The sequence below is a fragment of the Notothenia rossii genome, assembly GCF_949606895.1.
Source record: "Notothenia rossii genome assembly, chromosome: 7".
NCBI lineage: Eukaryota > Metazoa > Chordata > Actinopteri > Perciformes > Nototheniidae > Notothenia > Notothenia rossii.
The window spans coordinates 20,871,906-20,899,603 of NC_136905.1; the positions used below are offsets into that span (position 1 = coordinate 20,871,906).

General features: G+C 42.1%; 2 protein-coding genes across 5 annotated transcripts; one reads left to right on the forward strand and one right to left on the reverse strand.

Moving 5' to 3' along the window:
- Positions 1–16,871, reverse strand: LOC307046029 (IgGFc-binding protein-like). The gene is made up of 26 exons (XM_079692138.1): positions 16,720–16,871; positions 13,984–15,129; positions 13,570–13,904; positions 12,892–13,477; positions 12,220–12,812; positions 11,586–12,132; positions 10,949–11,499; positions 10,314–10,869; positions 9,917–10,113; positions 9,391–9,529; positions 8,298–8,881; positions 7,563–8,130; positions 6,639–7,207; positions 6,011–6,518; positions 5,723–5,922; positions 5,471–5,606; positions 5,032–5,333; positions 4,390–4,945; positions 3,721–4,313; positions 3,076–3,643; positions 1,873–2,420; positions 1,250–1,796; positions 975–1,174; positions 513–887; positions 167–438; positions 1–87 (listed from the first exon to the last, which is right to left on the reverse strand). Exons 1-26 carry the CDS (start codon positions 16,760–16,762, stop codon positions 72–74), a joined length of 11,235 nt encoding a protein of 3,744 aa, XP_079548264.1. The 5' UTR covers positions 16,763–16,871; the 3' UTR covers positions 1–71.
- On the forward strand, positions 15,420–27,609 carry LOC307046033 (uncharacterized protein). Of its 4 annotated transcripts, none has more exons than XM_079692152.1 (8): positions 15,420–15,552; positions 21,279–21,339; positions 21,771–21,803; positions 22,577–22,600; positions 23,252–23,305; positions 23,448–23,516; positions 23,701–23,743; positions 24,874–27,609. In XM_079692152.1, exons 2-8 carry the CDS (start codon positions 21,288–21,290, stop codon positions 24,917–24,919), a joined length of 321 nt encoding a protein of 106 aa, XP_079548278.1. In that variant the 5' UTR covers positions 15,420–15,552; positions 21,279–21,287; the 3' UTR covers positions 24,920–27,609. The 4 variants fall into 4 exon arrangements, with proteins under 4 accessions (XP_079548278.1, XP_079548280.1, XP_079548279.1 ...); XM_079692154.1 differs by lacking the exon at positions 15,420–15,552 and adding an exon at positions 17,027–17,368; XM_079692153.1 differs by lacking the exon at positions 15,420–15,552 and adding an exon at positions 18,496–18,629.
- The last annotated feature ends 89 nt before the right edge of the window (positions 27,610–27,698 follow it).

Genomic DNA, 27,698 nt, shown 5'->3' on the forward strand with positions numbered 1-27,698 from the left:
GCAGTTTTGGTAATTTTTTTGTATTAAAACATTCAACAAAATACAGGTCAGGACATTAAAACTGTCAGTCATCATCCAGGGAAGCCACTGTAAAAAGAGAAAAATAGTTATTAAAACATATTCTACATTAGTAAATACACATGTTTTTGTGGAGTTCATCACTTACCAGCTAGGAAAGTCAGGTAGAACCCATGACCCGACTGAAGTGTGTGAGTGCAAGTCATTAAGGTTTCCACAGAGACCACACAATTTGCCTGAGTACCAGAGAGGGACCTTGACTGTCACCATGGTAACACCAATCTCTATCTCAAGCTCTGACTCCATCCCAGCGTCTCTTCTTAGGATCACTAGAACCTCCGACTTGTCCTGGTTCACTCCAGATGACAGGGACACCCCTGATGGCAAGATGTGAGGGAGGCTCATGAAACGTCCATTCACCTGTGGGGTGTAACAGGGTGTTAGGACAGAGATCTTAAAAATGATAAACATGAAAGCACTTAATGGAGTTATACCTTCACTGTGCCTTCCTGTATGGTAAATGATGTTCCATGCAGGAGGATTAGAAACACATTGACAAGTCTGGAGCTGCCATCACAAGGCCCATGGTAAGAGATCAGGCTGAACCAGTGCACACTGGCTTTGTCACAGAGAGACATCAGACTGTAAGAAGACAGAGGCTCCAAGCTCAGCTGCTGCCCACCGAGGGTGGAGACTTGGAGGCTGCCCGTGAGCTCACAACCTTCAGGTCTGTCATGACAGCCCCAGAAACTGTTCCTCAGAGCACATTGCTGCCCCAGACTGCAGCCTGCCTCCTCACATATCACTCCTCCCAAAGGGTGGCACCAGCATCTCTGGGTGCAGTCCTCGTTGTACACTTGCTCCTCCATCTAAGAGGAGAAGAGAAAACAAAATCCGCAGTTGCTGAAATATTCCTTATGAACAGATTACTGTGTGTTATACGCTTTTATAGTTACCTTGATATATACACCACGATGAACACATCCACACTGGATGTAAGGCACACACTCTTCTCCATCAAAGACATTTCCATTGTCGCATTCACAGCCTTCTGAACAGCCCGTTGCTGAAGAACCAGGCTGGAGCACAGCAGGGCACGAGTTGGAGCTGGAGTCAACACACTCCTTTGAGCTGCTGCCGTCAGGACACTGGAGAGCTAATGACAAAAAAAAAAAGTCATTTAGAGTGGATCACATACTCCATTTAATGCCAATCAAAAGTATTAAATTACCGCAAGGAGTGTCCACTCTCCAAGTTCCTACTGCTACTCCGTTAGCCTGGCAGGCTGCAGAATATGCTTCTAGTGCTAGACATGTGGCCATGTGCCCTGCTAAAGCACAAACTGCCCTGTTGCACATAAGTGTGTAACTATCTTGCTCCACATCAGCGTCCCGGCACTGGTGGAATTCAGTTGTATTGATAAACAGGAAATCGCAGACCATGGTGTCACGTGGGGACAGTCTACACTCATCGCACTCTCTGCCACAGGTGTCTGTGCAGAGCTGCCCTGGAGCGGCCCAGCTGTGCAGGAGCTCTGCGAAGCTCTCCGACAGACTGCCATTTCTCAGTTCCAAGTCATCATACTTGTCTCCATTGAAGTTCCCACAGAGGCCTGAAGCTGTGGCGTCATTTACTTGAGGTACAGTTAACCTGAGGTATTGGGTAGATGACAAGTCAATCCCCACCCCGGACGGTGTGATGATAATCAGTCTGTTGCCATCTTGGTAGGCTTTAAGTTCACCAATGTCAAAAGGCACTCTGCGTTCTTCTCCGTTTACCTGAAAGCACAGACACCAGTTAAGGCTGCAGAGATTTTTTATTCTCTTTAACAAATGTATAGTTTACAGAACTTACTTTTACTTTCCAAAGAGATTCAGGGTCAATAGATACTTTCAATGATGGCAAATTAAATACTATTTTGCTAATGGTGAAAATGCCCTTGTTGTCCTTAAAGCCAAGAAGCAGAGAATAATCATGCAAGGCTTTAGAGGAGAGGGCAGATACGACATAGGTGCAAGCTCCGTGGTGGGGCAGAATAACACCATCAAAAGTGATGTAGCCAAAGCCAGCAAACACTTGGCACACCCCATACTTCAAGGCAAGGCCGTCCTTTACTGAACAGCTTTCCATGGGGCTACATGTCACCACACCTCTTTGGCAGTCACACTTTTGGCAGCTTTTCTCAGAAATAAAGTGGCCAGTAGGGCGATACTGTCCCTCGTGCACACAGCCACAGTCAGAAACCGGCACACACTGGCCATCACTCATGACAAAGCCAGGGTCACACTGGCAGCCTTCCTCACAACCGCCACTGCAGTTTGCTGGGGAGGAGAGTCCGAGGCACACAACAGGACACCGAGGTCCACACAGCTCATAGTGGCTATTCTTGGGGCATGCCATACCTGGGGGAGAGAGTAAATACATCTTACTTCAATTTTATTTTTTAACATTAGCCCCCACAAAATCCCTACCCCCTGTGCAATAACAATCAGCCAGCCAGGCTAAATGTAATGCAGTGCAAATGTTTACACGTTTACATGTGGGATAGACAAAAACCTTATCAGAAAATAATTGCTGTGCATCTTCAATTTCAGCCCGCTAGTGGGGTGCTAGTGAATTAATTTCAGTTTTCCGCACTCTCTGCGCTAGTGGATTGTCAAAGGGGGAGCCTGGTTGCAGGGAAATTATACAGATGGCTAGTCCGCCCCTGAAAATGTCTATGCAAATGTTAATAATAATTAAAAAAGAATCAATCAATTTTCCCAGGGGGGGGTCGTGACCCCCACTTTGGGAACCCCTGCATTAGACAATAGTAATGGTGTAGAGTCAAAATCAGTCAAACGTTTTGCCATAATCACTTATGTGTCAAACTACACTGGGCCCTAAATGAGCTGTACAGTATACATGTCCATGTGTTATTCACTTCTGGTGTCTGCGTGTTTTGTTATATTCCAGGCTTCAGCAGCAAAAGCTGCCAAGTATAAAATGTTTATAAAACGCCTGAAGATGTAGTTAAAATAAAAGCCCATCATTAAAAACCGAATGAATGATACTCACCACAGAAAATGTCACTCCTCCACTGCCTGACTGGCAGCTGCGCTACTTGACAGGCATCAGCATAAGATGCAATGGATTTGCAGAGTGCCGAGTAGTGTCCGTCAAATGAGCAGGAATCTGTTACACAGTTGTGGAAATAAAGCTTTGGACTTAACACCAGAGCACAGTCTGCAAATGGCCCTAGCTCATTTAACAACACCCCACATAAATCGCTTCCTTCAAACAGCTTCTGTGCCTCAGCAGGACAATGCTCCAGTGTGGAGGAACAGCTGGACTTGCAGGCATCTGATCCCGGAGATATCCAGCTGTGCGCAAACTCAAGTCGATTTTGTGCAAGCTCTTCGTTGGGCATCATTAGGTCATCATGAGTATCAGTGTTGGCATTTCCACAAAGACCAGAGACAGAAGAGCCATAAATGCTGGGGAGGTTAACCCTTAGCGTGCCAGTATTGTAGACAATCAGCTGCAATCCCACATCAGTGTGAATAATGATAGACGAAGGTGTGCGGTAAGCATAAACATGGCCCGTCAGGTGAGAGTATGGCAAGGCCTTATACTGTCCATCAACCTGAGAATGAAAAAGAAACACAAATTAGAGTGGTTCATTCTGAAGATTGTGTTGATAAGACATTGCAAAGCACTCACCATAACCTTTCCTGGCTCATCTTTTCTCACCACCAACTCCAGACCATACATTAAGAGTGTTAAATCAAGGCTATGAAAAAGTCTTTTGTGGCAACTTGCATCAGAGATAGTGATATTGAATGGTGTTACTCCAGTTAGGTTGGCTTTGGTTTTAACCAACGAATATGAACAGCTGTCTCTAAAGTCAAAATGACGTCCATCAAAGGTTGTAAAATGCAGCCCAGTAATAAGGGTACAGTTCTTGGGGTCATCAGGTTGACACAGCCTCTTGTGCTGTAGTTGCTTGCAGACCATTCCTCTGGGGCACTGGGCTGGGCGACAGTGCATCTCACCAGTAGCCGGTCCACATATGCAGATCTGACCACAGTCGTCTGGTGACCAAAACGTTGAGTTAAGGTTTTGATATTTGCCTCTGGAGTCTATGCAGCCACACTGATGTGGGCGCACACAGCCAATTTGACTTTTAATGAAACCAGGGTTACAGAAGCAGCCCTGAAAGCAGGCCTTGTTACAGTAGGTGGCATTAAATTCACAGGATGGAGGGCAGGCCGAGCCACAGGTCTTGTAGTGAGTGTTTGGTGGACAGAGCACATCTGAAATAATGTATTGAAGTGTCAGTCAAAGATTAAATCACAATATTATTATATTACTTTAAGAACGAATACTTACCAACTACGACTCCATCGTTGTAGTATTTTCTGGTTGCTTCACAGACTAAGGAATATGAATATATTGCATGCTCAAGAGAAACGTCTGACCGTCCGTTTTGCACGTGGTCAACTACACAACTTTTGTAGAAGGAATCTGGATTGGCTCGACTGTGACAGTGGGCAAATGGACCAGTCTGATCTGTGAGCACTTCACATGGGCTCCAGACGTCGTCAAAAACACAATCTGCAAGCAACTTCTCATGGTTCACTTTCTGCTTGCAGCCAGTACAACACTTTTGGTCACCATCAAAGAGCTGGTAAGCCTGTGCAAAATCCACACTTTTCTTATTGGTAACGGAATCAGGATATTCATCTTGAGGCTGACCGTTAAAATTGCCACACAGCCCATACACTTCGCCCTTGTAGTGAGGTTCCAGTTTTACAACAGTAGAGTTTCCATCAAAGACTAAATGCAAACCAAAGTCAGTTGTCAGCAGGGCTTTGCCTTCCAAGTAGGACAATTGAATCTTACCCCCTAAAATATTAACAGGACTATAAGTCACTTGACCATTAACCTGTAAAAAAGAAAAGGGGAGCCGTATAAGTGTTAAAAGTCAAACTTGAGCAGCTTTCATTCAATAAATAACTAAGATTTACTTACATGTATGATGCCCTTTTGACTGCCAAGCTTGATGATGAACCCATAAGCATGTAGAATGATGCCACTACAGTCTTTCTTGGAAACACTAAAGGGCGTCAGCCCGCATGCTGCTCCTTTGCTGGCTGCAAGCAGATAGGTACAGGTACCCTCAAAGTCATAGATTAGCCCATCAAATGTTTGGTAGTGCCGGCCTCCCCAGGCCCAGCACAGACCCCGACGACTCTCACAGAGGGGCACACCGTTGCTCAGGTAACATTTCTCAGTTGTATCACATTTTCCCTCGCATGAAGCTGGGTTTTGCTCTGCAAAAAGAAAAGAAAAATGTAAGATTGTAAGATTGTTCATACTGTCAAATGTAGATTTGACAGTATGAAAATGTATAAATGCATCATCAAGCAAATCTGTATTTAATGTATGGTTCGTGAATTTAAATTCTCACCATTTTTGTGACAACCTTCAATTCCATCTGAAACTTGACAACTTTGCAGTGCAGGACATGTGTATTGCTCGCAGACAAGAGGAGGCCCGCAGGTGCATTTTAAAGTACAGTTTTGTAGCAGTTTGCTCTCAGAGGCCTGAAAATGGAAATCACATGAAAAAAGTCAAACAAATTTGGAGTGTGCAGATATTTTATAAATTAAAAATATTTCAAACAGAAAATAGCCTTATTAAAAAAGTGTTTAGTTCTGACCTTAAACCTACTCCCATCCTGTAGGCAGCCACACTGCTCTGCTGGTACACAGGCACGGCCATCATAAAGGTGTCCAGTATCACACTGGCAACCTTCCTCACAGTCTCTGGGGCACAGCACTGCCAGGCTGATCTCAGGACACTGTGAAGAGCATATATTGGTACAGTTGCTGTAGTGGCTGTACTGAGGACATTGATAAGCTGTAAAACAAAAAGACTTAAAATCAGTACATTTTCCTCCATTCAATCATTTGATAAGTTATTAATTCAACAGTGTCCCAATACTTACCACAGTTTGTCATGTTCAGCCAGAGCTCAACCCTCCCCTCTGCCTCATTACATGCAGCATTATCCTGCAGCACATCACACAAGCCCCGGCGTCGACCTTCTGCAACACATAGGGAGTAGTATTTCTGTGGGCACACTACCTGGTGACATGAGGAGAACGGTCCCATTGGATTAGGGATAAACCCGCAGTTCAGGTCAGAGGAACTTTCACATTCTTCACTGCAGGGTACGTCTGCATTACACAACTTCCATGCCAGCCCAAATATGTCATGGTCAGAGGTCACTGTGCCATTAGGTAGCTGCAGATCATCAGAGGGATCGTCATTGTACTTCCCGCAAAGGCCACAGGTTGTCTGGTAGTGAATGTCAGGCATCTTGACCAGAATGTAGTTTTGTAGGTCTGATGTAAGCTCAACCGACTGTGGGGTCTTGATGGTTATCCCTCCATTTCTCTGATGTACAGTGATGTTGCTCTGGAAGAACGGCAGGTTTTCGTAAACTCCATTTACCTGGGTGAAATAATTGACTTGTGAAAAACATATCTTACAGTAGTTTGTGTTATGTGAAAAATTACTTTGAAGTGCATAAGAGACGACAATAAATCATGTTGAAGGCTGTGAAATCATTACCTCAACTTTTTCAGGAAAGGCCGCTGACATCCTTAGTTGCATTTTATTGACTTGCAAGTATAGCTGCCTTCCCTCACTATAGTCGCCCATTGCAGCTATCAAAATAGGCTCTACATCCAGTTTATCGAGGCATGTCTGCACAAGGGTGTAGTTACATGAACCATGAAATTCAAATGCATGTCCATCAAACGTGGTGTATTGGTATCCCTCAACAGAGCACTGTGCTACATGGGGTTTTGGGTGGCAACCTTGAACACCCCTAATAAGCTTACACTCCTCATCCTCTCCACAGGAGACATTACGACATGTCATGTTTCCCCCGGGGTGACATAAACAGCTTTGCTTGCATGTAGACCACTCCTGTCCTGCGGCGAAGTATTCTCCATGGTGAAAGCAGCCACAGTTTTGTGGCGTGACACAAAGGTTGCCACTGTGAACGAAACCGGCCTCACACAGGCAGTTCTCCGCCATGTTTAGAGGCAACTCTACCGTTTTATTCTGCCAGCCGAGGCAGAGGTGAACAGAGGCAGAACTTATGTTGTAGCTAGTTGTTGTGGGACACGACGGGTCTGTAGAGATACAGAAAAGACAGCAGTCACTCAGGACAGGAAAACAGTGTTAGGTTAGGGTTGACCAATGATGCATTAGTACCATCTAGTGGTCCAGTAATACCGGGAAGGTTGTGGCCTCAATACCAATGAGTCAAAAAACACTAATTCTTTGTACCAACAAAACTAAACAAGCTAGCAACATGATTACATCTGATTTTTATGAAAATATTCACGTTCTTATGCTGCCGGTTCAAACAATGTAAACTCCATATTTAATTTTCTGTGCAATCATGCTGAACTTTAAAAAGCTCACACAATTGCAGAGTATATTAATTTAATTCACTTTCACATCTGGGAACACAATGATACTCACAGCAGAATCCAGGACTCCTCCATGCAGAAACTGCAGCATTGTGGGAAAGACAGACAGCAGCATACTCAGCTAGGGAGTGACAGAGTGCAGGCTGGAGACCTCCGTGAAGACACAGGTCACTGACACAGCGCTTGTAGTAGCTGGATGGGTCTACTTTGCCATGACACTGTCTGAATGGTCCATTAACTTCCAGAATCTTCCCACAAGACTCCGGGTCAGAGAAGCGAACCAGAAGCTCTGATGAACATTTTGGACAACTTCCTCCTAGACAGCCCTCTACACACCAAGGAGTCTGCCAACTTCTCCAAGCTTTCCCGAAGTGCTCGGGAATGAGAGGCTCCTGTGTGCCATTTACTGCGAGGTCATCAGCAGGATCAGAGTTGAAGTTGCCACACAGGCCGCAAGTCACATTAGCATATTTACTAGAGAGACTAATGCTGACGATGCCTTCTATGCTGAGACTCAGTTCAAAGCCCATTTCTGTGTAGATGTAAGTGTGCAGCCCTAAAAAGAAGGCCATTGCAGTAGCGCTGAATCGATATGGCATGTTCCTCTTGACACCATCAACCTGTAGGGGGGGCCAACATTGCATTTGAAAGTTAGGACTGGGCAGTACACTTTCACAGGTAATCTTTGTAATGTCTTGTTTAATTATTAGACAATTCGTTTTTTAAACAAGAGTCAAAAAGAGACTGACATGATTACTAAAAAAAGAAAAAAAACACTTGAACTCACCTCTATGCTCTTGGTGTTTTTGCTGTTCAGCTCCACAAGCACACCACTCACATTGACCTGGAGATGAAGAGCTGACTCTAGGTGTCCATCTGTCTGTGCATGAATCTGAATGGCACTGAGGCCTTGTTTTTCTGCACACATGCCCAGTAACTGGTACTGACAACTGCCATTCAAATCATAGTTATGCTGGTCAAAGGTGACTATGTGATGAGCAGAGTACATGCATGTCTGGAGGGCATGAGGCATGCAGCCTCTCACTCCATATTGAAGACTACAGTATTCATTCAGGCCACAATAATCCAAATGGCACTGTGTCTGGTGCATGTTGGGGTCACAAACACACAGTTCAGTGCATCCCTCATCAGCCCAGAAGGTCTGGTTGCTGCGGTAATGTGAGCCATTGTGAGTGCAGCCACACTGGGACAAGGGCACACAGCTGTCAGCAACCAGGACGAACCCTGGATCACACTGGCAGGTCTCCACACAAGCTAGGGTGCAGGGTCTTGATCTGAAGGGATCCTCACAGGTGGCAGGGCAGGATGAGCCACAGGAAGTATAATGGCTATTCCGTGGGCAGGAAATGGCTGATAGAAAAGAAGGAGAATTATCAAAATTGTGAGAAAATCACTTTTGTAGCTTTGAGATTACTATAAAAAAAGTTATTGCTTCATGGTAAGAAAAAGCAGATTAATGGCAGTTTAGGTTCAAGACACATGCAGCTATGTGTCATCCGAGTTTTGAATTAAATGAAAATATTCCACAAGTTAAAAAATAAATAAAATTGCCCATGATGCCATCAGATCATTTGTGATGCATCACATTGTAATTGCATGTCATAGGCTTGTTAGGCAAACCAGTGAACGAAGGATGCAGTATTACTTATGATTGGCATGCATTATAATCATTGTCAAGAGGAGAATTAATATAAGTACTTAATGGACTATTGAAAAGGTTTAGGGTTTAACCGACTTTTAGTAATACGATATAAAATGCGATATTGCTAGACCAATAGTGTCACATTGTGCAGCTGAGAAAAACAACAGTTAGCCAGTGAGGATATGTCACCAATCCCAGCTAAACCAGCTGGGCATACCTGTCTTTGCACAGCCCCAGGTATTAAGAAGGGTGCAGCTCTCTCCCTTGGGGCATGAGGCCGGCTCACAGTACATGTATGCAGCAGCAGAGCAGTTGCACTGTTCAGAGCATCCCTCATCCCATGAAATCTCCCCAATCTACAGAGAAAAGTGAGTCATTGTTGTGTTAGCCAACTGCAGTCTGAAACACAGCACACAAACAACCCAGGAAAACACAACATGTCTATTGTTTGTGATTAGTCATGTTAAGAGCACAGGGAGACATAATGACTCATGGTAACATTGCATGGAAATACTAGGGCATGCCATGATGTTATTGAGCTCAACTGTGGAAACCTGTTCATAACTGCACCTGCAGAAGAGTCACATGTACATTTGCAAAACACCAATACAGTAGGTTTATTAGAAGTCAAACTAATTGGTCAGTGAATTTACATTTTAAATGAAATTTAAAACAATTTTAAATGAATTGCTTGGGTAAAGGAAAATGTTGTTGTACAGTAAGATTAATGTGTAGCTACTCACCTCATAGTAGTGCCCAAGGTGAAAGCAACCACATTTGTCAGCTTTGACACAGCCATTTCCACTCTGCATGTATCCAAAATCACATTGGCAGGCCTCAGAACAGGCCCATGGGCAGGGGATATCAGATAAAATACCACAGGACTCAGGGCATGCACTGGCACATATATTATAATGTGAGTTTTCAGGGCATAAGAGTGCTGTGAAGACAAACAAACAAAAGTTTCTATATTGTAAAGTGTCCAGCTAGCCTTACATCAATCTGGCAACTTCACTGTGTATGCCAGAGTTCTAAAAAAGGTACAAGAGAAGCATGTGTGCATACCTACATGATTTACATGCACATGATAACTGACTGATGAAACAACACATGTACACTCAGTCAATTAATAATACTCACAGCACTTCGCTCCCCTCCATGGTTTGGTCTCAGCTCCTGCCTCCTGGCATGATAAAGCATAATGTCTCAAACTACTGCAAACAAATTCTTCTTTCCCATTAGACAAACACAAGTCATTCACACAGTTTTGAAAGAAGGGCTCTGGGTCCACAGCCGAGTGACATTTACTAAATGATCCTGCAGGAGCAAGCAGCATGCCACAGAAATGAGCAGATGCATATTCAGCTGCCATGGTAGAGTTGCACTCCAAACAAAGATCACATTCTTTAGAGCAATTTGTTCCAGGTGGGGAAAGTGACCAGGAAGATGCAAAGATGGAAACATCACTTGCAAAGCTGTCATTCGGGAGCCGCTTGTCAGTTGTGACAACAGCACTGATGTTTCCACACAGGCCACACATTTGTTTACTGGAGGCTGGAATCACTATACGTATCAGATCAGGTGCTCCATATGTGACAACAACCCCTGTGTCTACAACAATACGAGAGAGCAATCCAGAGTGCAGTATTGCCATGTGATCCAGAAGGACAGGAAGACTTCTCAAAACACCATCAATCTGAAAAATGTAAATGTCAGAGTTACAATCTAGGCAAATTAAACAGTTTACTTATGTTTGTACATGTGCAGCTGCTTACCTTTACTTTTCCCAACTGCGCCATCTCAAAAGACACGTTGACCCCATGGACCCTGAGGTGCAGCTTTTCTCGCTGGATAATCACTGTGAGGTCAGACTCTTCCTCTTCACAAACCTGGGATAGAATATAACGGCAGCTTCCAATATTAAAGTCAAAGCTTTGTCCATCATAGCTTCTGAAGTGTCTGCCACCCATGACTGCACATTTAAAGGGCTGCAATGCATGACATGCCCTCTGGCCATCTTGGACGCCACATTTTGTTTCATTTGGACATGTGTGATTGGTACATTGCACTCTCTTGTGGCCCACACAGCCACAGTGCAGCTGACAGAGATCATCAGGGTAGAAGTTCTCATGGATTTTGTAATAGACATCATTGTGAATACAGCCACACTCAGAGTCTGGTACACATTTCCCACCACTATGGAAATACCCAGGTTTGCAGAAACAGCCCTCTTTGCATTTCCCCGCTAGTGGACTTGGGTTTTCTACACAGTCGGATATTTGACTGGCACAAAGGCTGTACTCACTGTTCGGTGGACAGGAGAGGCCTATGGAGGGACAGTAAGAGAAAAAGACAATTAAAGTCAAAATATTCATATTCAGTACACATTTAAAGCATATCATGATTGCTTACCACAAAATGTGGAAGTCCTCCATTCATTCACTTTAGCTCCCATTTCTTGACACACAGCAACATAGCTGGACAGAATCTGACACAGGGAAGTCTGGTTACTATAACAGAAGTCTTGAACGCAGTTGTTGTAGAAACTTTCTGGATCAACCATTTTGTGGCAGCTCTTGAACACTCCCTCTTTATCCAGTAACCTTGCACAGAAACCTTTTCCCTCATAGAGAGCCATGTCTTGTGAATTGCAACCCGAGGTGTTCAAAGGCACATCCACACACTCATGATCACTGCTGGTTTTCCAGTGTCTAACGGCTTGAGAGATATCAGAGTCGTCATCAGGCATCACATCATCTTCTGGATTAGAATTAAAGTTCCCACACAGGCCGCAGAGATTACCAGAGAATTTCCTTGGCATCTGGATGGTCAGAATATCAGAGCTGTACATTACAACTACACCAAAGTCAGTTTCTATAAACTTTGTCTGTCCAGTCATGTAAAGCTTCACTTTGCCACGGCTCAATACGGATGGGAGACGCAGCAGGAGACCATTTACCTAAATAAAAAAAAAGGATTAAAATCAATGATAATATAAAAACAACTAGTTTGGTATACATGCACCAGGGAAAATAAATTCACTTACCTCAACTCTGTTACTGGGATCATTTGAAATCTCAATCCAATAACCAGCGACTACCATTTTAAGATGCCGAAAGGACACAATATTTGTAGCATCTTTTATCTGGTTCTGGATTTCTACACGGAAAGCTTCCATGCCCCCCCAGGTCGGACAGAGAGAAGTGAGAAGGTAAGTACAGTTTCCATACACATCAAAGTTACGGCCGTCAAAGGTGGTATAATGAGGATCTGCTATGCACAGCCCAGGCCCCTCAGTGTGACAGCCCATGACTCCGTTCACAACCTTGCACACTTCTCCATCCTGGCACTGAGGCGGAGAACACACAACTCTCTTGGAGCTCGACTGGCAGACACATCTCTCCTGGCAGTGTTTGCCCATCCAGAAGTTCTCCTTCGGGTAGTAGTAGGAACCTTGGTGAAGACATCCACACTTGCCATGTGGTACGCACTTCGCACCACTCAGCAGATACCCTCTGTTGCATTGGCATGATTCCACACAAGGCAGGGGGCAATTACTATGTGCTTCTGGGTTTCCACAGGTAGCAGGGCATGCAGAACCACATATTTCAAAGTGGCTGTTCAAAGGACATACGATTGCTGTAAAAAAAGGAAATACCCCTTAGCCATTTTCAGGTAACCCATGTATAGACTTAAAAAATATATATCTTAAACTCACGGCACTTGGCGATGGTTCTCCAGTTTCGGACTCTGGCCGATATCCTCTGGCAGATGTTGGCATAGTCTGTCAGGATCTCACACATAGAAGAGGCAGATTCATTGAGACACAAGTTGTTAGTGCAACTACGAAAAAATGCCTCAGGATCAATCAATGAGTGGCAATCTGCAAACGGTCCACCGCTACGCTTCAGTAGGGAGCACCCAACACGAAGGGTGTTACCTTTTATGTCAGGAAATTTAGTTTGGCTTCTAGTACATACTAGACATGAGGCACCAACACAATCTTCAATACAGGAGCCGGCACCACTGTTCACTACCCATGGGAGGGTCAAATCTGCAGTCAGGGTCTTAATAGTGCCATTAGAGTCAATGACACTATCTGAGGAGCTGTGATCAGCATTTCCACACAAACCGCACAGGGCTCCATACAGCTCTGGGCCTACTTCAACTTGGAGATGCTGCTTCCAGTCATACCGCAGAGCCAAGTCGAAGTCAGTGTCTAAGACAACGCTGGAACCACTTTGATAAAAGTTCAGGTAGCCATTTCCCAAGGTGAGCGGCAGGTTCCTCATCTGTCCATTAACCTACAGGTTTAAAAATACAAAAACAGACAAAGTAAGTGACCACTTAACAGCTACAAAACGTTTGTTAATAAAAGTAATTAAAGTACACTTACCCTAACATGATTTGTGTCTTCTTTAACTATGGAGATATTAAAGCCCTGGATGCTTATCTGCACTGCGTGGATGGTTGGGACAGTGGCACTTATTAAATATGCTCGGACTATATTAATCTGTAGTGGAACAGAAACATTTAGGCCTGGACAGGTGGTCTGAACTAAAGTGTAGTTGCAATTTCCCTGTAGGACAAAATCTCTTCCATCAAACGTGCGGTAATAAGAGTCACCCCACGCAGAGCATATTTTAGTGTTGAGAGAGCAGAGTGGTTTTCCTTCTTCGATAGAGCAATTCTGTTTGAAACCACAGTGCAACTCTTCACAAGAAGCTGCAGCTTTAAAAAAAAAGAAAAGAGGAAGGTTATTACATATTTACATAGTGTTACACTATTCAAAAAAATCCTTTATACATACTTTTCTCACAAAGTGCAGAATAGAGATGTCGGTCTAAGGTACTCAGATAGTATCCCACATCCTTGTCAGTGTAAAGAGCCTCTGCATTATCAGGCAGCTGAGGAAAGATGGGCTTCTGGAAGGATTTAACACCAGACTTCAAATCTCCTGTGTCAGCATAGTTAACTCGCTGCTCACCCATATCACCTGAATCAAACATAGGTACAGTCTGGCAGATATCATCAACAGATGGCAGTACTGTTAGAGTTAAAGGCCGCTGTGCAGGGTCATGCCTGAAGAAAAGTAGTTGTAGAGGACTGTCACTAGTAATGAGGATTTTATCTGAGGTCGCAACTGGGATGACCTTCATAACGCCACCGACGAGAGCCACTGTGTTTTGATTGGTGCTGGCATTGATGCCGAGGTCAGAGTTCATAGTAGACATTGCCAAGAGGAAACTAGAACTCATTCCTGTGTTTACCAAGGGAGGAATAATGTAATCAAAACCCCAGTGTGTGACTGGTTTCAGGTCAGCATATCCAGAAAAGCAATCGCCAGTTGTGTGTTTGGAGCAGGTAAAACCAACCACAACACCTACAGCTTCTTGAGAGTTTAACTCTGAGCCAGAGAGGCTGGAGTTGCTCTGGAGGTAAATACTCTGCAGCACCCCTATATACAAAGTAAGGACACTACCCCTTTGGTACATATTGCCTTCATAAAGCACTTCCCCCGAGAGAAAGATATCCACTGACGTCGCCCGGTCTGAGCTGGTGATCACCATCTGGCTGACAGAAGTCTGGTTAGGGAAGATAGGAGTAATGGGATAGTACTGGGTACCCCAGGAGTACACATCATGAAGGAGCCTGTGGTCACAGCCAGCCCGGGTACACAGGGAAGTGATGACTGTAACAGGCCATATAGACTTCACACTGAGGAGGGATGACGAGCGGTCACTGGTCATTCCCACAGACAATGGCAGGTGAATCCTCTTTGACTGGTTAGCAGAGAGGTAGATGCGTTGCACGAAGCTGCTTTCCAGGACCTTTACAGTGACAGAGTTCCGAACACCACTGGCTGTGATAGTTACTTGATGGCTATTTCCTGTTGGTCCATTATGCGGGGGTAGCCCAATCAGAAACCTCCTCCCAGGACTTGCAACAGACAGGCCTGCAGAGGAAAATATAAAATAGTTTTCCCTCCATTTAATTTAAATCAATACAAAACAAATGCACACAAACATTACAACTGCCTGAAAATGTGCACATAAAGTTTATTATAAGAAGATTTACAAACAAAAGATTGTCTACTGACAGCAGTTGGTTATTTTATGACAGTAAACAACACACTCGCAATAAAGAGCTGTGAGCAAGTTTGCACAGCAAGTCCATTTTTTTCTACAAGATAAGACTGGAGGTGTCAGATTTCAACAAGATCAGCAGCCAATGAAGAACATAGTTCCCATTTCCTGACTGGTTACACCTGTATTAACGTGCACACTCACTCTGGCAGTTTCCATGATAACAAGGATCCTGGCGTCTGAGAAACAACATATCAGCAGTGAAGAGAGAAAACTGACCAGCTCATTAAAACGTAAGTTCAATTATTCTTTTTCTAAACATGTATGAGGTCACTTGCATTAAACTACTTAGGATTCCAACAAAACTATGTTAATGTTTTAAGGGTTATTTTAGGTTAGCATGAAACTTAAAGAGATCTTTTTAAGTCTGTCATGATATATTTTTCCTACACAATTACAATGTCCAAAAACAACATCTTGACATCTATAGAAACATTGGAAAATAATGCCGTTTCAAAATGTGTTTTAGTTGTTGTTCATTCTGCGTTTTAGAGTCAGTAATGATAAGTGTACAGTTATAATTTAAACCAATGATACTGAGATTTGAAATATCAGTTATCAATATTACTTTATCATATATTTAAACTCATAGCAATAGCATTGTGACAAAAAAAAAGAGTCAGATTATTGTTGTAGTGTCACCTTTGTTTGTTAGAAGCAATCAGAGGTGGAAGAAGTACTTAGCTCTTTTAATTATGTAAAAGTAGGAATACCATGATGTAGGAAAACTCCTATATAAAAGTACTCTTTATGCAGATGGGCCCATTTCAGAATAATAATAAGTTTTGATTACAATCATTGATGCCAAAATGTGTATAGCAAAGCTGGTAAAAAGGTGCAGCTAGTTTTAATTATTGTATACTCACTTAACTAGTAACTAAAAAAAGGTATTACATACATACTGTATAGTGGAGTAAAAGTACAACGTAGCAGAAAATAAAGTACAAGTTCCTCTAAATTGTACACATGTAAACATATTTAGCTACTTTACTGCAAGCAATGATGTATTTTAAAATATAAAATCACATCAGACTACAAAAAATGTCTCAAGACACCAATTATCAACCCTAATTCCCTTCAGCAATGCATGGATTTGTATATTTTGTTGTTACAAGGGTAGAGACATAGCCATACCAAGCTCATCACTCAAAACTAGACAAAGAAAGGGTAGACAGCAGAACTGTGTTGAGACTTGAGTGTTTCAGGTGTAAGAGGAATAACCTAAAGCAAGGGTGCTGCAACTATTGAGAGAAGTAATACAAGTAAAGATGAACATAGCTGAGTGAAGAAAGCACATACATGCTGGGGAAAAAAAACTCGTTATACCCATTGTGCAAATAAACGATGACTCGATTTTAAACACGTGTACCTACAAACAATAGCCCAGTCATGTCACTTACCAAGTCCAAGCAGGCACACCTGGAGCAGCAGCAAAAACGGCATTACTGCACAGAAATGAGACACTCTTACACGAATTAAACAACTATAGCAATTCGTTTTAAAGGAGGAAAAACCCAAATCGAATATTAGGGATGAGCTAGCGCCACACTGCTAGCAACGAGGGAAATATGGTTATAGCCTGTTAGCACACCTGTAGCCAATCAAGGAAAACGGGCTGACGTCACTATTTTTGACTAATTGTAACCGCCAGGTGATCTGCATTATCATTAAATAGCAACATGCTGATGCGTTGTTTTTTGTTTTATTATTTAAATTATTAGGTATCTTTTGTAGCTTTTAATACTCAATTATTTGGCACATGTCACTGCTTCAGTGTTATCGCGCCCCATCACCATCTAAGCTGTGCCTCAGCCGTTTTCAGGAAATTGTCGTGACAGCAGTTCTCATACAGACACATCGAGGTTTTTTCCGCAGAAGCAACAACAACTTTAAGGGGCAGTTCAGCGCTTTGTGAGGTGGCTGTAAATCCCCTTGTAGGCTAAGTGAGAATAGAGTTTCCCTGAAGTTCACACAGCAGCACCCAGTTTTCCTGTTAACGAGTCGGCTCCGTTCAGTGCGGCTCATCTCCTCGACTGACTAACGGCTGTGGTGAGAGTGTCAAATGTTGTGCAGAGCTGAAGAAATGTCACTCAATATTGTTTGGAAACGTATATTCTCTAAACGGAGCAACGTAACACATTTTACAATACAATCTGTATTATTTTAATTGTTGTCAATTCTTGGCTGCAATGTAACAGATACAACCAGCAATATTGACTTTTATCACATTGGTGTGTGGCTTGCAGGTCAACTTCTTCGTGCTTATACCTCCTTTTTTTTCTCAGCATTTATCACAAAGTTCACCAACATTACAACGTTAGTGTTATTACCTGCTGCATCCTATCATTCTCAGTGTAACACATGGATTTCTAAACAACAGTTCATGTATTTATAGACTGTGTAAATTGATTTCCATTCAATGTATAAACGTCATCCTTGAGGAAGCAGGAAGCAGGTAGCAGTAGGTGAAGGTCGTGTTACTCTGCAGCAACCCATCTTTTACTTCCTGTGTTTTAAATATTGTCATGCCATACAGTGTGCTCAAAGTGAACTTATTGACCTGTTATTAGTCAGTAAACAAATAACAAAGTGTTTTTCTACTATTGTTAATCAAGCTGCTTGCCCAGGGAGTGTCAGAGGTGAAGCAGGGGCAACAAATTGAACTCTTTACAACTCGTCTTTGCAGAGTTTCTTTTTTGAACGTTGTGTGTTGCTTCTTTCCTGGAGTAGTGATGAGGATGCATTTCATACATGCATTGGAATCTGAAACACCTCAATGTGACTCAGATATGTCTTGTGATAGTGATGTTAACAAAACAGATAGAAAAACCCGCTTTATCTCAATCTGATAAAGTAAACCTGAGCTCTACGTGCCCCGAGTCCTGTTAGCACTAAATTGGGTTGTTGCTGTTAAGATTGAGGTGGAACATGCCAAACTGTGATGTTCCCCCAGAGTCATATCGGTCCACTTTGGTGTGTGTTCACAGGTTGTGTATCTTTGCACACAGGCATTGAGAACGAGAGAGAGAGAGAGAGAGAGAGAGAGAGAGAGAGAGAGAGAGAGAGAGAGAGAGAGAGAGAGAGAGAGAGAGAGAGAGAGAGAGAGAGAGGGGGGGGGGGGGGTGTATGCAAATACAGTATGTGTCTCACGACTGCTTTCATTGTCAGACACTCTCATATCCTTTTAGATGTTGGCTGTTACCCTTATTGGCCTTATGCTCAACACATCACAACCCATTTGAATTGGAAATAACTGCTGAGTAGTCAGACTGTGGTGGATTGTTCATTGGCTTGCCAGACATCAACGGAGGTATTGTGAGTTTTGCTTTACTTTCATTTTTTTGTTTCCCTGTTACTTTGTTTGTGGTCCATTGGCATACCAGAGTATTTTATGTTATCGAAAACGATATGCATCAACCATACTAAGATAAACAGCTTCTGTAGAGCTGAGTAAACAGTCCAATCAGAATATTTTCTCTCTTCACTGATCCAGAGTATGCTACCTCTTTTATAAAAATGGAATGGCAATGAATAACAAACGATCTGGGTACTTTTTCCCTTATTCCATCTGCCGTTTCTTTGTTTTTGGGCTCATCTGTTTTATTTGTTGACACATCTTCACAATAATAAAAAGTGTCTCCTGATATCTTCTGTCTTCTTTCTCTCTTATTATTTTACACATATTTGTTTCCTCAGGAACTCTCTAGGCCACAGTAATTCTTACATCTTTGCTCGTTAGTGATTGTTATCGCTGTGAAGTCTTGTAAGCGATACGCAGTGGTTGAGCTCAGTTTGAGCAGATAAGGAAGAGATAAGTCTGTGTCTGCAAGTAGTTCTGCCTATGTACATGTCTTTAAGCTTTGCTTGTGAGTGTACTTTGTTGATATAGGTTGTACTGGGTGGGTTGTAAGGAGTGGTGAGCACTTATGATTCAAAATTAAACCTGGTAAACAAGATTAAGTGGTTCTGTGGGCTGGCCTGGTCATACAGGTATGAGGCATAGGGTTAATCCTGTCAGTTGAAAACTGAATCAGGGATGATTGATCAAAACAAGACAAATTCTCCCGCTAGCCACTGTACAGTATGCATGTTTTTAGCGTTGCACTCAAGACAGTTTTATGAATCCTATTTACTAACTTTCATCTTTGCATCTCTAGCCAGCAGTCAACTGGTATGTCTGCTTTATAAGCAAACCAGTGGTTATTATATGTTGCAAATTGGGTCTGGTATTAAAGAGCAAATTCAATCTGCATTCAAATGTACAAGAATATATTACCCAATTTGAAAAATAATACAGGCTTCACGCACCGTTTTGATACAGAGGGAGTGGACTGAGTTGATACATATTTCCAAATTGGATCAGCTTATTATTTCACCCAAAGCGACTCTGAAAAGCAAATTGGATACAGAAGGGGATTTTATTTGCAGCTTCTTAGGTTGTTTGCATTGGGAGATTTACTGCAGCTATTCAGGAGGCCAGGACAGCCCACTCTGCACTCTCTTTCCAATCAGCCTCACTTGTGTGATTAACATCTTTTTTCTATGTAGTCTTAATGCTATTCTGCTAATTTAGCATGAAGATAATCTTGTTTTGGGATGTCCTCGTTCTCATGCGATCCTACAGGGTGGACATTTGTCTAGCATATAAGTATCACATCAACAGTTTCACATTTATAGTTTATGGCCAATGTTCTGCGGCATAGCTCTTTCATAAAACTGTCAAAAAAAGGAATTTAAATATTAAACTAATGTCGACAGGTCCTCAGTCTTTATGCCAATTCCTCTTTCTTTTTTACTGCCCTTTACCAAATATGGGAACCAGAATTGACATTGCCATACGGTAATGATATCCACATCCTTAAATTGTATGAATGAGTAGGAAGCAGAATGTCGGTAACTGTGGGGGTGTTGGGTCGCTGTTTGCTGCTGCTACTGCCCCTTAGAGCCCTGCACCTAACAATACGGGTCACCTCAGTTCTTTCCACAGTCATTAACAGCGAAGGAAACAAGGATACAATGGGCATAGCTCACAATGAAGAGTACAGTAAAACCTTTGGCACAAAGGTCAATGGGAGAGTTCCTTGTTTGTACGGTATCAAACATTGCATGACTATTGGTTCCTGATCCCAAGCCAACCTCAATTGCAGAATCTGACCAACGAGGCTTCATCCAGGACTTTGACTGGAAGAGAGGTCGTTCCCATGTTTTTTCCCATTTAAAAATATCACCATTCATATTGTGTTGGACACAGCTGGGGCTTTGTTTAGCGGATGAAGAACATCTGCGTTTCACATCTATGTTGGCTAAATGGGCAGCAGAGGTCGGGTTTGTTTTGGGCCCTGTGCCATGAGGAAGTTGTAAGATTTCTCAAGAAAAACAATTACATCACTTGGTTTCTATGGTGAGATGAAGTTGATGGATACATATATTTTCTAGTGAAATTGGCTTTGTCATTTACGTTTTCGATTCACAAGAATATTTCTCAGCAGGATCAAATAAACAAAATGATATATTTGTTTTGCTTTTTTCAGTGGACGTCATTGGACACTATATTGTTGCTCAACACCTGGCGTGGCACCCAGGATTTGCACAGGGAGGGGAAAATGTTGGATAGGCACTTGTTGACAGCTGACTAGGACAGAATTCTCAGAGCAGTTTTTTTGCTGAGCAATATGGGAAATAAGGCTGTCATTATCTGACCTTTTGCCACCGTTCACCTCTGATTACAATCTAACCAGTTAAAACGATACAAGGACTTGTTGGCTCTGAAATCGTAGTTTTCCACTGATTCGCAGTATATGATCCTTAATCTCAAAGCGCCACACAAGCCCAAATAACAGACAGCAATCCTGCTTTCCGTCTCACCCTATCTTTAAACCAAAACACCAAGATTTCCTACACATCAATGGCTGAATATTAAAAGCAGATATTTTTAACTTGGTTTGTGTTCCCCCCACAGCATTTGAAGATGATGCGATTGCTGTTCCTGTGTCTGATGCTACTGCTGCCAGCTGCTTCTGGTATGTTCTCATCTCTGTGACGCTTCCAGGTGATACTCATCTAATCAGGGTCTATGCATTCCTGCTCCGGCATGTTTCCTCACCTACCTATGTATGTGAACTGTCTGCGCAGATTAATAGATGTACTCTCACTTTTGAGTTATACAGCCATAAAAGAAGGTGCTAAGGGTTCACACATATGAGATGTAAGAAAAAATGTATAAAACATTTGAAAATAGAAAGACTACTCTCTGTGCAGTATAATTGTAGTTTACAAGATTCCATCAAATTAAACCAGATGGGGAAAATATACGTAATACACTACACATAACCCAAATGTTTTTATGATTCACAATCATCTTTTTCTGTATTTTGATCAATTTTAAACTCTGTATTGCAAGGGATGTAAAAGTATTGCCACTAACTGTCAGCTCGCCTTTTTCTTTTTACAGCTGTTTCCGAGTTGGAAGGATCTGCTGATGGAGGTATGTAATGCATCTATATCTGTGAAATAAAGGAAAACAGGAGCAAAATATGAAGTATTTCAATCAGCTTTTATCCCAGCTATCATAGTGCTATCCAAAAGGTAATCAAGTGTGTGTAACTGGTCAATCTAGGGCAAATTTAGAGACATAAAAAGATACATCTTATTTACATCAAGCTTTTATCCACTGAAAGATCACAAGCATAAGAAACGACAACCAGGATGTTTTGCTAATTAATCCTAAAAGACCACTCAGTTGTTTCATTCTCAGGTCCTGTGCTTGTTTCTACATGTTTATTTGTAATCTTAGTGGGTCCTTTAGGCCATGTGTGAAGTAGTTAACAGATGTCAACGGTCATTCCAGAAATGTTTGTCGACTTGAACTACAAATATCTTGTCAATCAGAATAACTTAAATACATGATGTAGGTTCATCATGCTAGATAAAAAAAATACACATTTCCTAAATGTCTCACCTGCTGGTAAACAGGTGTTGTTTTTCTGCTTTGTTATTCCCACAGATTTGAGTTCTCTCTGTACAATATTGATTCTCTTTTATAGTTTTCTTTTTTTGCTCTCAGACCTTTTTGATCCTAAACTGACTTAATAAAACCCCCAATCAATAGTGTTGCTGAAAGATTAAAGGTGTTGTCTATGTCCTTAGTATTGTGCAGAATCATGACTTTGTTATTGTTCAATAGTACTCACACTGTGAGGCATGCATTTCACATTTCTTTACTAACATCAGATTTCTCCTTGCTCTCCATCCTTACAGTGCCGGATGATGATGAGGATTCAGGTGAGTTTATTGCCTCCTGGGGTGGATTGGAGGGCAATACGTTTGTCTGGTTACTTCTGCTTCACACCCACACACACTTTCACAGCAGCTGTCCAAAGGACAGTATGTGAGGTTATGGCCCCTGTAATTATTGTCAGTAAGGCAGCATTGTGTATAGGGTACTCTAGTCCAGTGAAATATGTGGAGCTGTGACCCCATTTGGCTTTCTATCCTCCCAACCATTAAGCCCTGAATGGAATCAATTAGCTCCCTGGAGGAATCCTGTGGACGCTGCCGAAAGGCCAATGAACACGTCCACATCCCCGCCATCCTGCTGGTCTGCTAATCAACATTGGCATTCTCATTCTCTCTCTGCGCTTCTTTCTGTCACTCCTCATCTTTGCTTTGATGGACATTTGATAGAATTACAGATCTATTTAAAACAGAGCAGTTGGCTCTTGGAGAAACAGCCTTTCTGCACAGAGCTGCAATTTCTCTGGAGCCTCAGCCCCCTCCCTCTCTAGACATATAGACTGTGCACAACTTTTAGCTATTATTTTCTTATTCCGTATGCACTACAAGTATAATTTGAGTTCTCTGTTGGGCTTTGAAATGTTCAGTACACATGAAATCAGCACAACTCATCTGAACTGTTCTCTTTGCCATTTACAGTGATTCCAAAACTTTCGGACACACATCTAGCTGAAAGTGTAACTGAAGGGCCAGGTGAGAAAAGTGGTTTGTTCATAATCAGTGATATACAGCGAATGTATTAAAATGTAAGAATACATATCAACAAATATGAACGATTCATAACATCATGCACTGGTTTCAACTTAGACATGTTTTTTTAAATTTCCTTTTTTAGAACAGTTCACCCTGATTATCATCATTGTAGCTGTGGCTATGTTGACTATTTCGGGTGCTGCAATAATCAGTAAGTATTCTGTGTTTTTATTGAGAAATAATTTAGTTAAATGTTAAAAAGAGCCTGTTTCCTTCACACAGTTGAAAAAATGCACTGCTGAAGTCCCTTTGTGCCTTGTAAAGCTGTTAATACCTTAGCAAATATGAACTTTTCTTTTGTGCAGCTGTGACCTTTTTCCATTTCTTTCTTGCAGTCACAATGTTAGTAAGAAGGAACATGCGCAATCGAGAGCAAGGGTAAGGTCAAATCTCTTTATTTTCAAAGTTGATATTTGAGAGATGCATGTTCCACTTAACGCTTACAGCTGATATAACCAGTCTGATGGGTAACAGCCTTTCTGCTTGCCAATGAACCTTACTTCACCCAACTCATCAGCATAAACAACAGAGAAAAACAATCAGGCGCAGAAACGTAACCAGCCTCCACCCATCAGAGCCCGTCTGGACTTGTACAGAGAAGAGTTTAACAGCCAGGGGCCCGACACTGCATCCAATGAGCGCTCCCCACCTCTAACCCTCCCATGTTAGCCCTGTAACAATAGCCTTAAGACGGGGCTGCTGGCTCTGTATAACTGACTGGAACAGGATCCAACTTGTCCATAGATTACCTCATGAACTGAGGCCTGAGTAGATGATTACAATAATACAGTAAACATGTTCCTGGCGTCATGACAACAATCTGCCAACATTACTCAGAGAGACAGAACAGCCTAAACCAGTTTAACGCTTATTGCCTCTCGTGTACACCTTGTTTCTTAAATGCAGTTAGCTCTAGGTAGGCTTTCTGCACAGTAATCAGTTTGCTTAGTTTTTTCTGGGATGCAGTAATACACGATATGCGGGTCAGGTGAGAGAGGTTATAGAGTTTAAGTTAGTCCCCAGAGATTTCCAGGCAGCAGTAGAAAAAACTGCCATTGCAGAGAAGAAACACAAGACAATCTGCAAGGGTTAAATTCCTGTGCAGGATTAGCGGCTGCCTCGCGGGGCTGCAGCCAGCTCCGGCAGTGTTTGGTGCTGACTGATCGCTCTGCTGAAAAGAGGCTTAATCACACAGCAACCTCTGGCTTGTTGGATCAACAGTGCCTTGCGAGGTTTATAAGTCACACCTGGGGATGAGCTGTGTTTTGAGGTGATGCAGTCACCGTGCTCCTGTCAGAGCGCTGCATGAGGCAGACGCCTCGTTTTCCTGAATTCAGACACGCAGGAATGTTTCTATCTTCTAACAAACTGAGAAAGAACCTAAAAAATATCTTGAAGTTGACATGCTTTTGTTTTTTTTGCCCTCTCTCCTCTCATCACCCTTCCTTTGCTTTCCTTTCCTTCCTTTTTCACCACTTTCCTGTGGCTTGTCCTCCTTTTCTCTTCAGGATTTACTCCGTGCCCACAGAGCAGGACCAGAAAGGGACCGTCTAGTTCCTGGTGGAGTAGCACTCTAATAACAAACAGACAAGAGAGGAGCGTTGGGTTATGTCATCTCCTACTCTTTGACTCAGGACAGATTTCTTTGCACAACAGCCTGCTTCCTCCATGCAGTTCATAGTTCGCTACTACACCAACTATTAACAAAACATATGCATTTTCTTTCCACTGTTGTATACTTTAGTCTCTGCCCCAACCGTTTATACACCACAAACACGCAATTTAGCTGGGGACATTTGGAACACATTCAAACCTTTTAATTGGATTCTATTTGAGGAATCCAAATCCAAGCCAGTGAATATGGCTTAAAGCTTCTTTTGTTAAAAGGGATGATTTAGCACAGCAAGAGCTTCCCTTTTTTGAACTACCTGAAACAAGGAATGATTCCTACCAGCCATGCAGTGAAAGTGTTTTTCGCGTTTGATTCGGTGCATGTGGAACAGACCTGCCTGTGTGAAATGGTTGAGGAGCTAGACAAACCATGCTAATCCAAGCTAAGCCAGCCCAGTGCTCACTTCACTTGTCTGACACCTTCTGTTCTAGGCCCATTAGGAGTGACAGGAGGTTGAGCAATAAGAGATAAAAACCTGTTCAACCTGTTCTCAACCTTAGTAAATAGAGACATGTGAAAATAGTGTGAACATCTTGCAAGAAATTATATTAATCAACTGCCCAAAGAATTATGTTTTCCTTCCCCCCCTTTCTGTTACGTTATGAAAGGCTTTCACTTTAGGCCCCCTGGTTGTAAATACAGCAGCTCTCTGAGGGCAGTAGAGAGTTAGACTAATGCTTCACACTGGTAGAAAGAAGCTGGGTGTGAGGGAGGATTTAATCTCACAAATCAAATAAAGTCCTGCGGATGATTGGGAAAATACCAACAATGGTTTTGTGTTATACACACAAAGCGTTATGGCTCCTCTCTTTCCATTTAAATGGAAATCAATCATGTCCTGGGAAAGAAAGCTTTCTTTCCTAGAACCCCACGCACTGGTTGCATTATTTGTTGCAATAAAGAGGGAACTCTCTCTTGCCAAGGTTAAAGGGGAATGGGACATGCTCCAGATCGACATGATGGTATTTCAATTGTGGATCATGACGACACTTATAATGGAGAAAGCGCACTGGGGATGGCTACATGGGGTGAAACACTGGATTTGTCAAAGCAGGATCTCTCTTTGCTCTTCCACTAAATCCTGCCGTTAATCTTGCCACTGGGGACAGGGCTTGGCCTCATTCCAGCCTGACTTGAGAGCAAAAACAATTGGGCAGTCACGTCCTCTACTGTGTGTACAGCAGCTGTAGGTCTGTTGAGGCGTTGCCTTGAAAATGATGTATCCCAATTTACAGAGACACATTGGCAGATGAGATTATTGTTTGGGCGTTTGTTTTATGATCAGATTTTGAGCACTGTGTGTACAATATGTGTCACAAGCGTAGCATTGCCCAAAGAGCCTTCAATATGTGCCAACATTTCAATTGGTGGACAATTGGACAAAAATTGCAGTGCAAAACATTTCAGTTTTTTTTAAGTCTTAGTATTTCCCCTTTTTCTGTCGGAATGACAAACCATAATTGTACAGCATGGCAGCAGTGTTCTCTTTTAAGATTGTTTTCAATAAGCAGAAAGACTTTGTAAAAACCCAAAGAGAAACACATTTAGTCCGGTAGCCTGTTCTAATGTGACCAAACTCTACTCAGTTATTCCCTCCTGTAAAGGCTCTGACGCTGCGTTTGTAAATGTAACAAAAGTAGGTGTTGAGCTTTTGTTTCTTTCTCAATGGGATTTATCTGGAAAAGGTTCCGATTTATTTTATTTTATTTACAGGCTTGAGTACGGTGTCCCTGAGGTCAATGCACTGCAACTTAAGAAGCATATACAAAGAGACAAACAAAAGCAAACAAAGAAAACATCTTTATCAAGGTGTCAAAATGTAAGCATGATAAGAAATAAAGAGAATCGAGTACAGAGACGTGCTACAAATACACACATGTCTACACAATTTGCAGGATTCCTGTACTCAAATGTGCATGTGCACGATGTCTCTCTTTTTTTTGGTCTAATTGCACATGTTTTCTAAAGCTGCTGTCCATAAAGCCATCAGCGCCCCGTACTAAAGGCTTTGCCTGGCCTTACACATTTCTTTTTACAATTTAAAATATAATATATTGTATGTATTTACAGACTTATATATTTGCATTGTGTCTCTTCATATAACAACATAATGTATTTGGCTATATGGTCTTTTTATATACTTAAGGGGTTATGTGTTATCTCCACTGTTCATTTATAAATTGTTTGTAAAAAGAAATTTGTGGTGAGTGAGAATATGTTTTTTCCCAAAACTCTTTTATAAGATATCTGTAATTTAGTTTAGCAAAACATTTACATTTGGACTTAATGTTGAGTACTGTTCACATGTGCGAATGCATTTGTCTTTCTGGAAGAGCTCCCACTTATGTGTTTGTGCAAAGGGAATTCACATTGTTTTTTTATATAATTATTTACCATGTGTATATATTATATAGCTATATACAGCATCTCAATTGCAGTCATATATCATGAATCAATTGTTTGCATATCTGCTCTCTCTCTGATTTGTTCTGATACTTATCAGAACAGTTGATACTACTGTATATTACTAAGGTATGCTGTACTGTTTATAAAATGTGCTTGCTTTCTCCCAGTTTGTTGTCTGCATCATTTTTATGCCATATGGATGCAAAGATAATGCGCCAGTGGATCTTGTTTAATCTAGGGCTTTACTCACTTACA

Bases quoted from the DNA above. Each gene is read 5' to 3' on its own strand.
- LOC307046029 (XM_079692138.1), bottom strand. From the start codon at position 16,762: ATGCCGTTTTTGCTGCTGCTCCAGGTGTGCCTGCTTGGACTTG. The intron at 8,882-9,390 runs GTATGCCCAGCT...CTTTTCTATCAG, and splicing joins CTGGGGCTGTGCAAAGACAG to CCATTTCCTGCCCACGGAAT. The intron at 1,797-1,872 runs GTAAGTTCTGTA...CTGTGCTTTCAG, and splicing joins AATCTCTTTGGAAAGTAAAA to GTAAACGGAGAAGAACGCAG.
- LOC307046033 (XM_079692152.1), top strand. From the start codon at position 21,288: ATGATGCGATTGCTGTTCCTGTGTCTGATGCTACTGCTGCCAGCTGCT. The intron at 21,340-21,770 runs GTATGTTCTCAT...TTCTTTTTACAG, and splicing joins ACTGCTGCCAGCTGCTTCTG to CTGTTTCCGAGTTGGAAGGA. The intron at 23,744-24,873 runs GTAAGGTCAAAT...TTTTCTCTTCAG, and splicing joins ATGCGCAATCGAGAGCAAGG to GATTTACTCCGTGCCCACAG.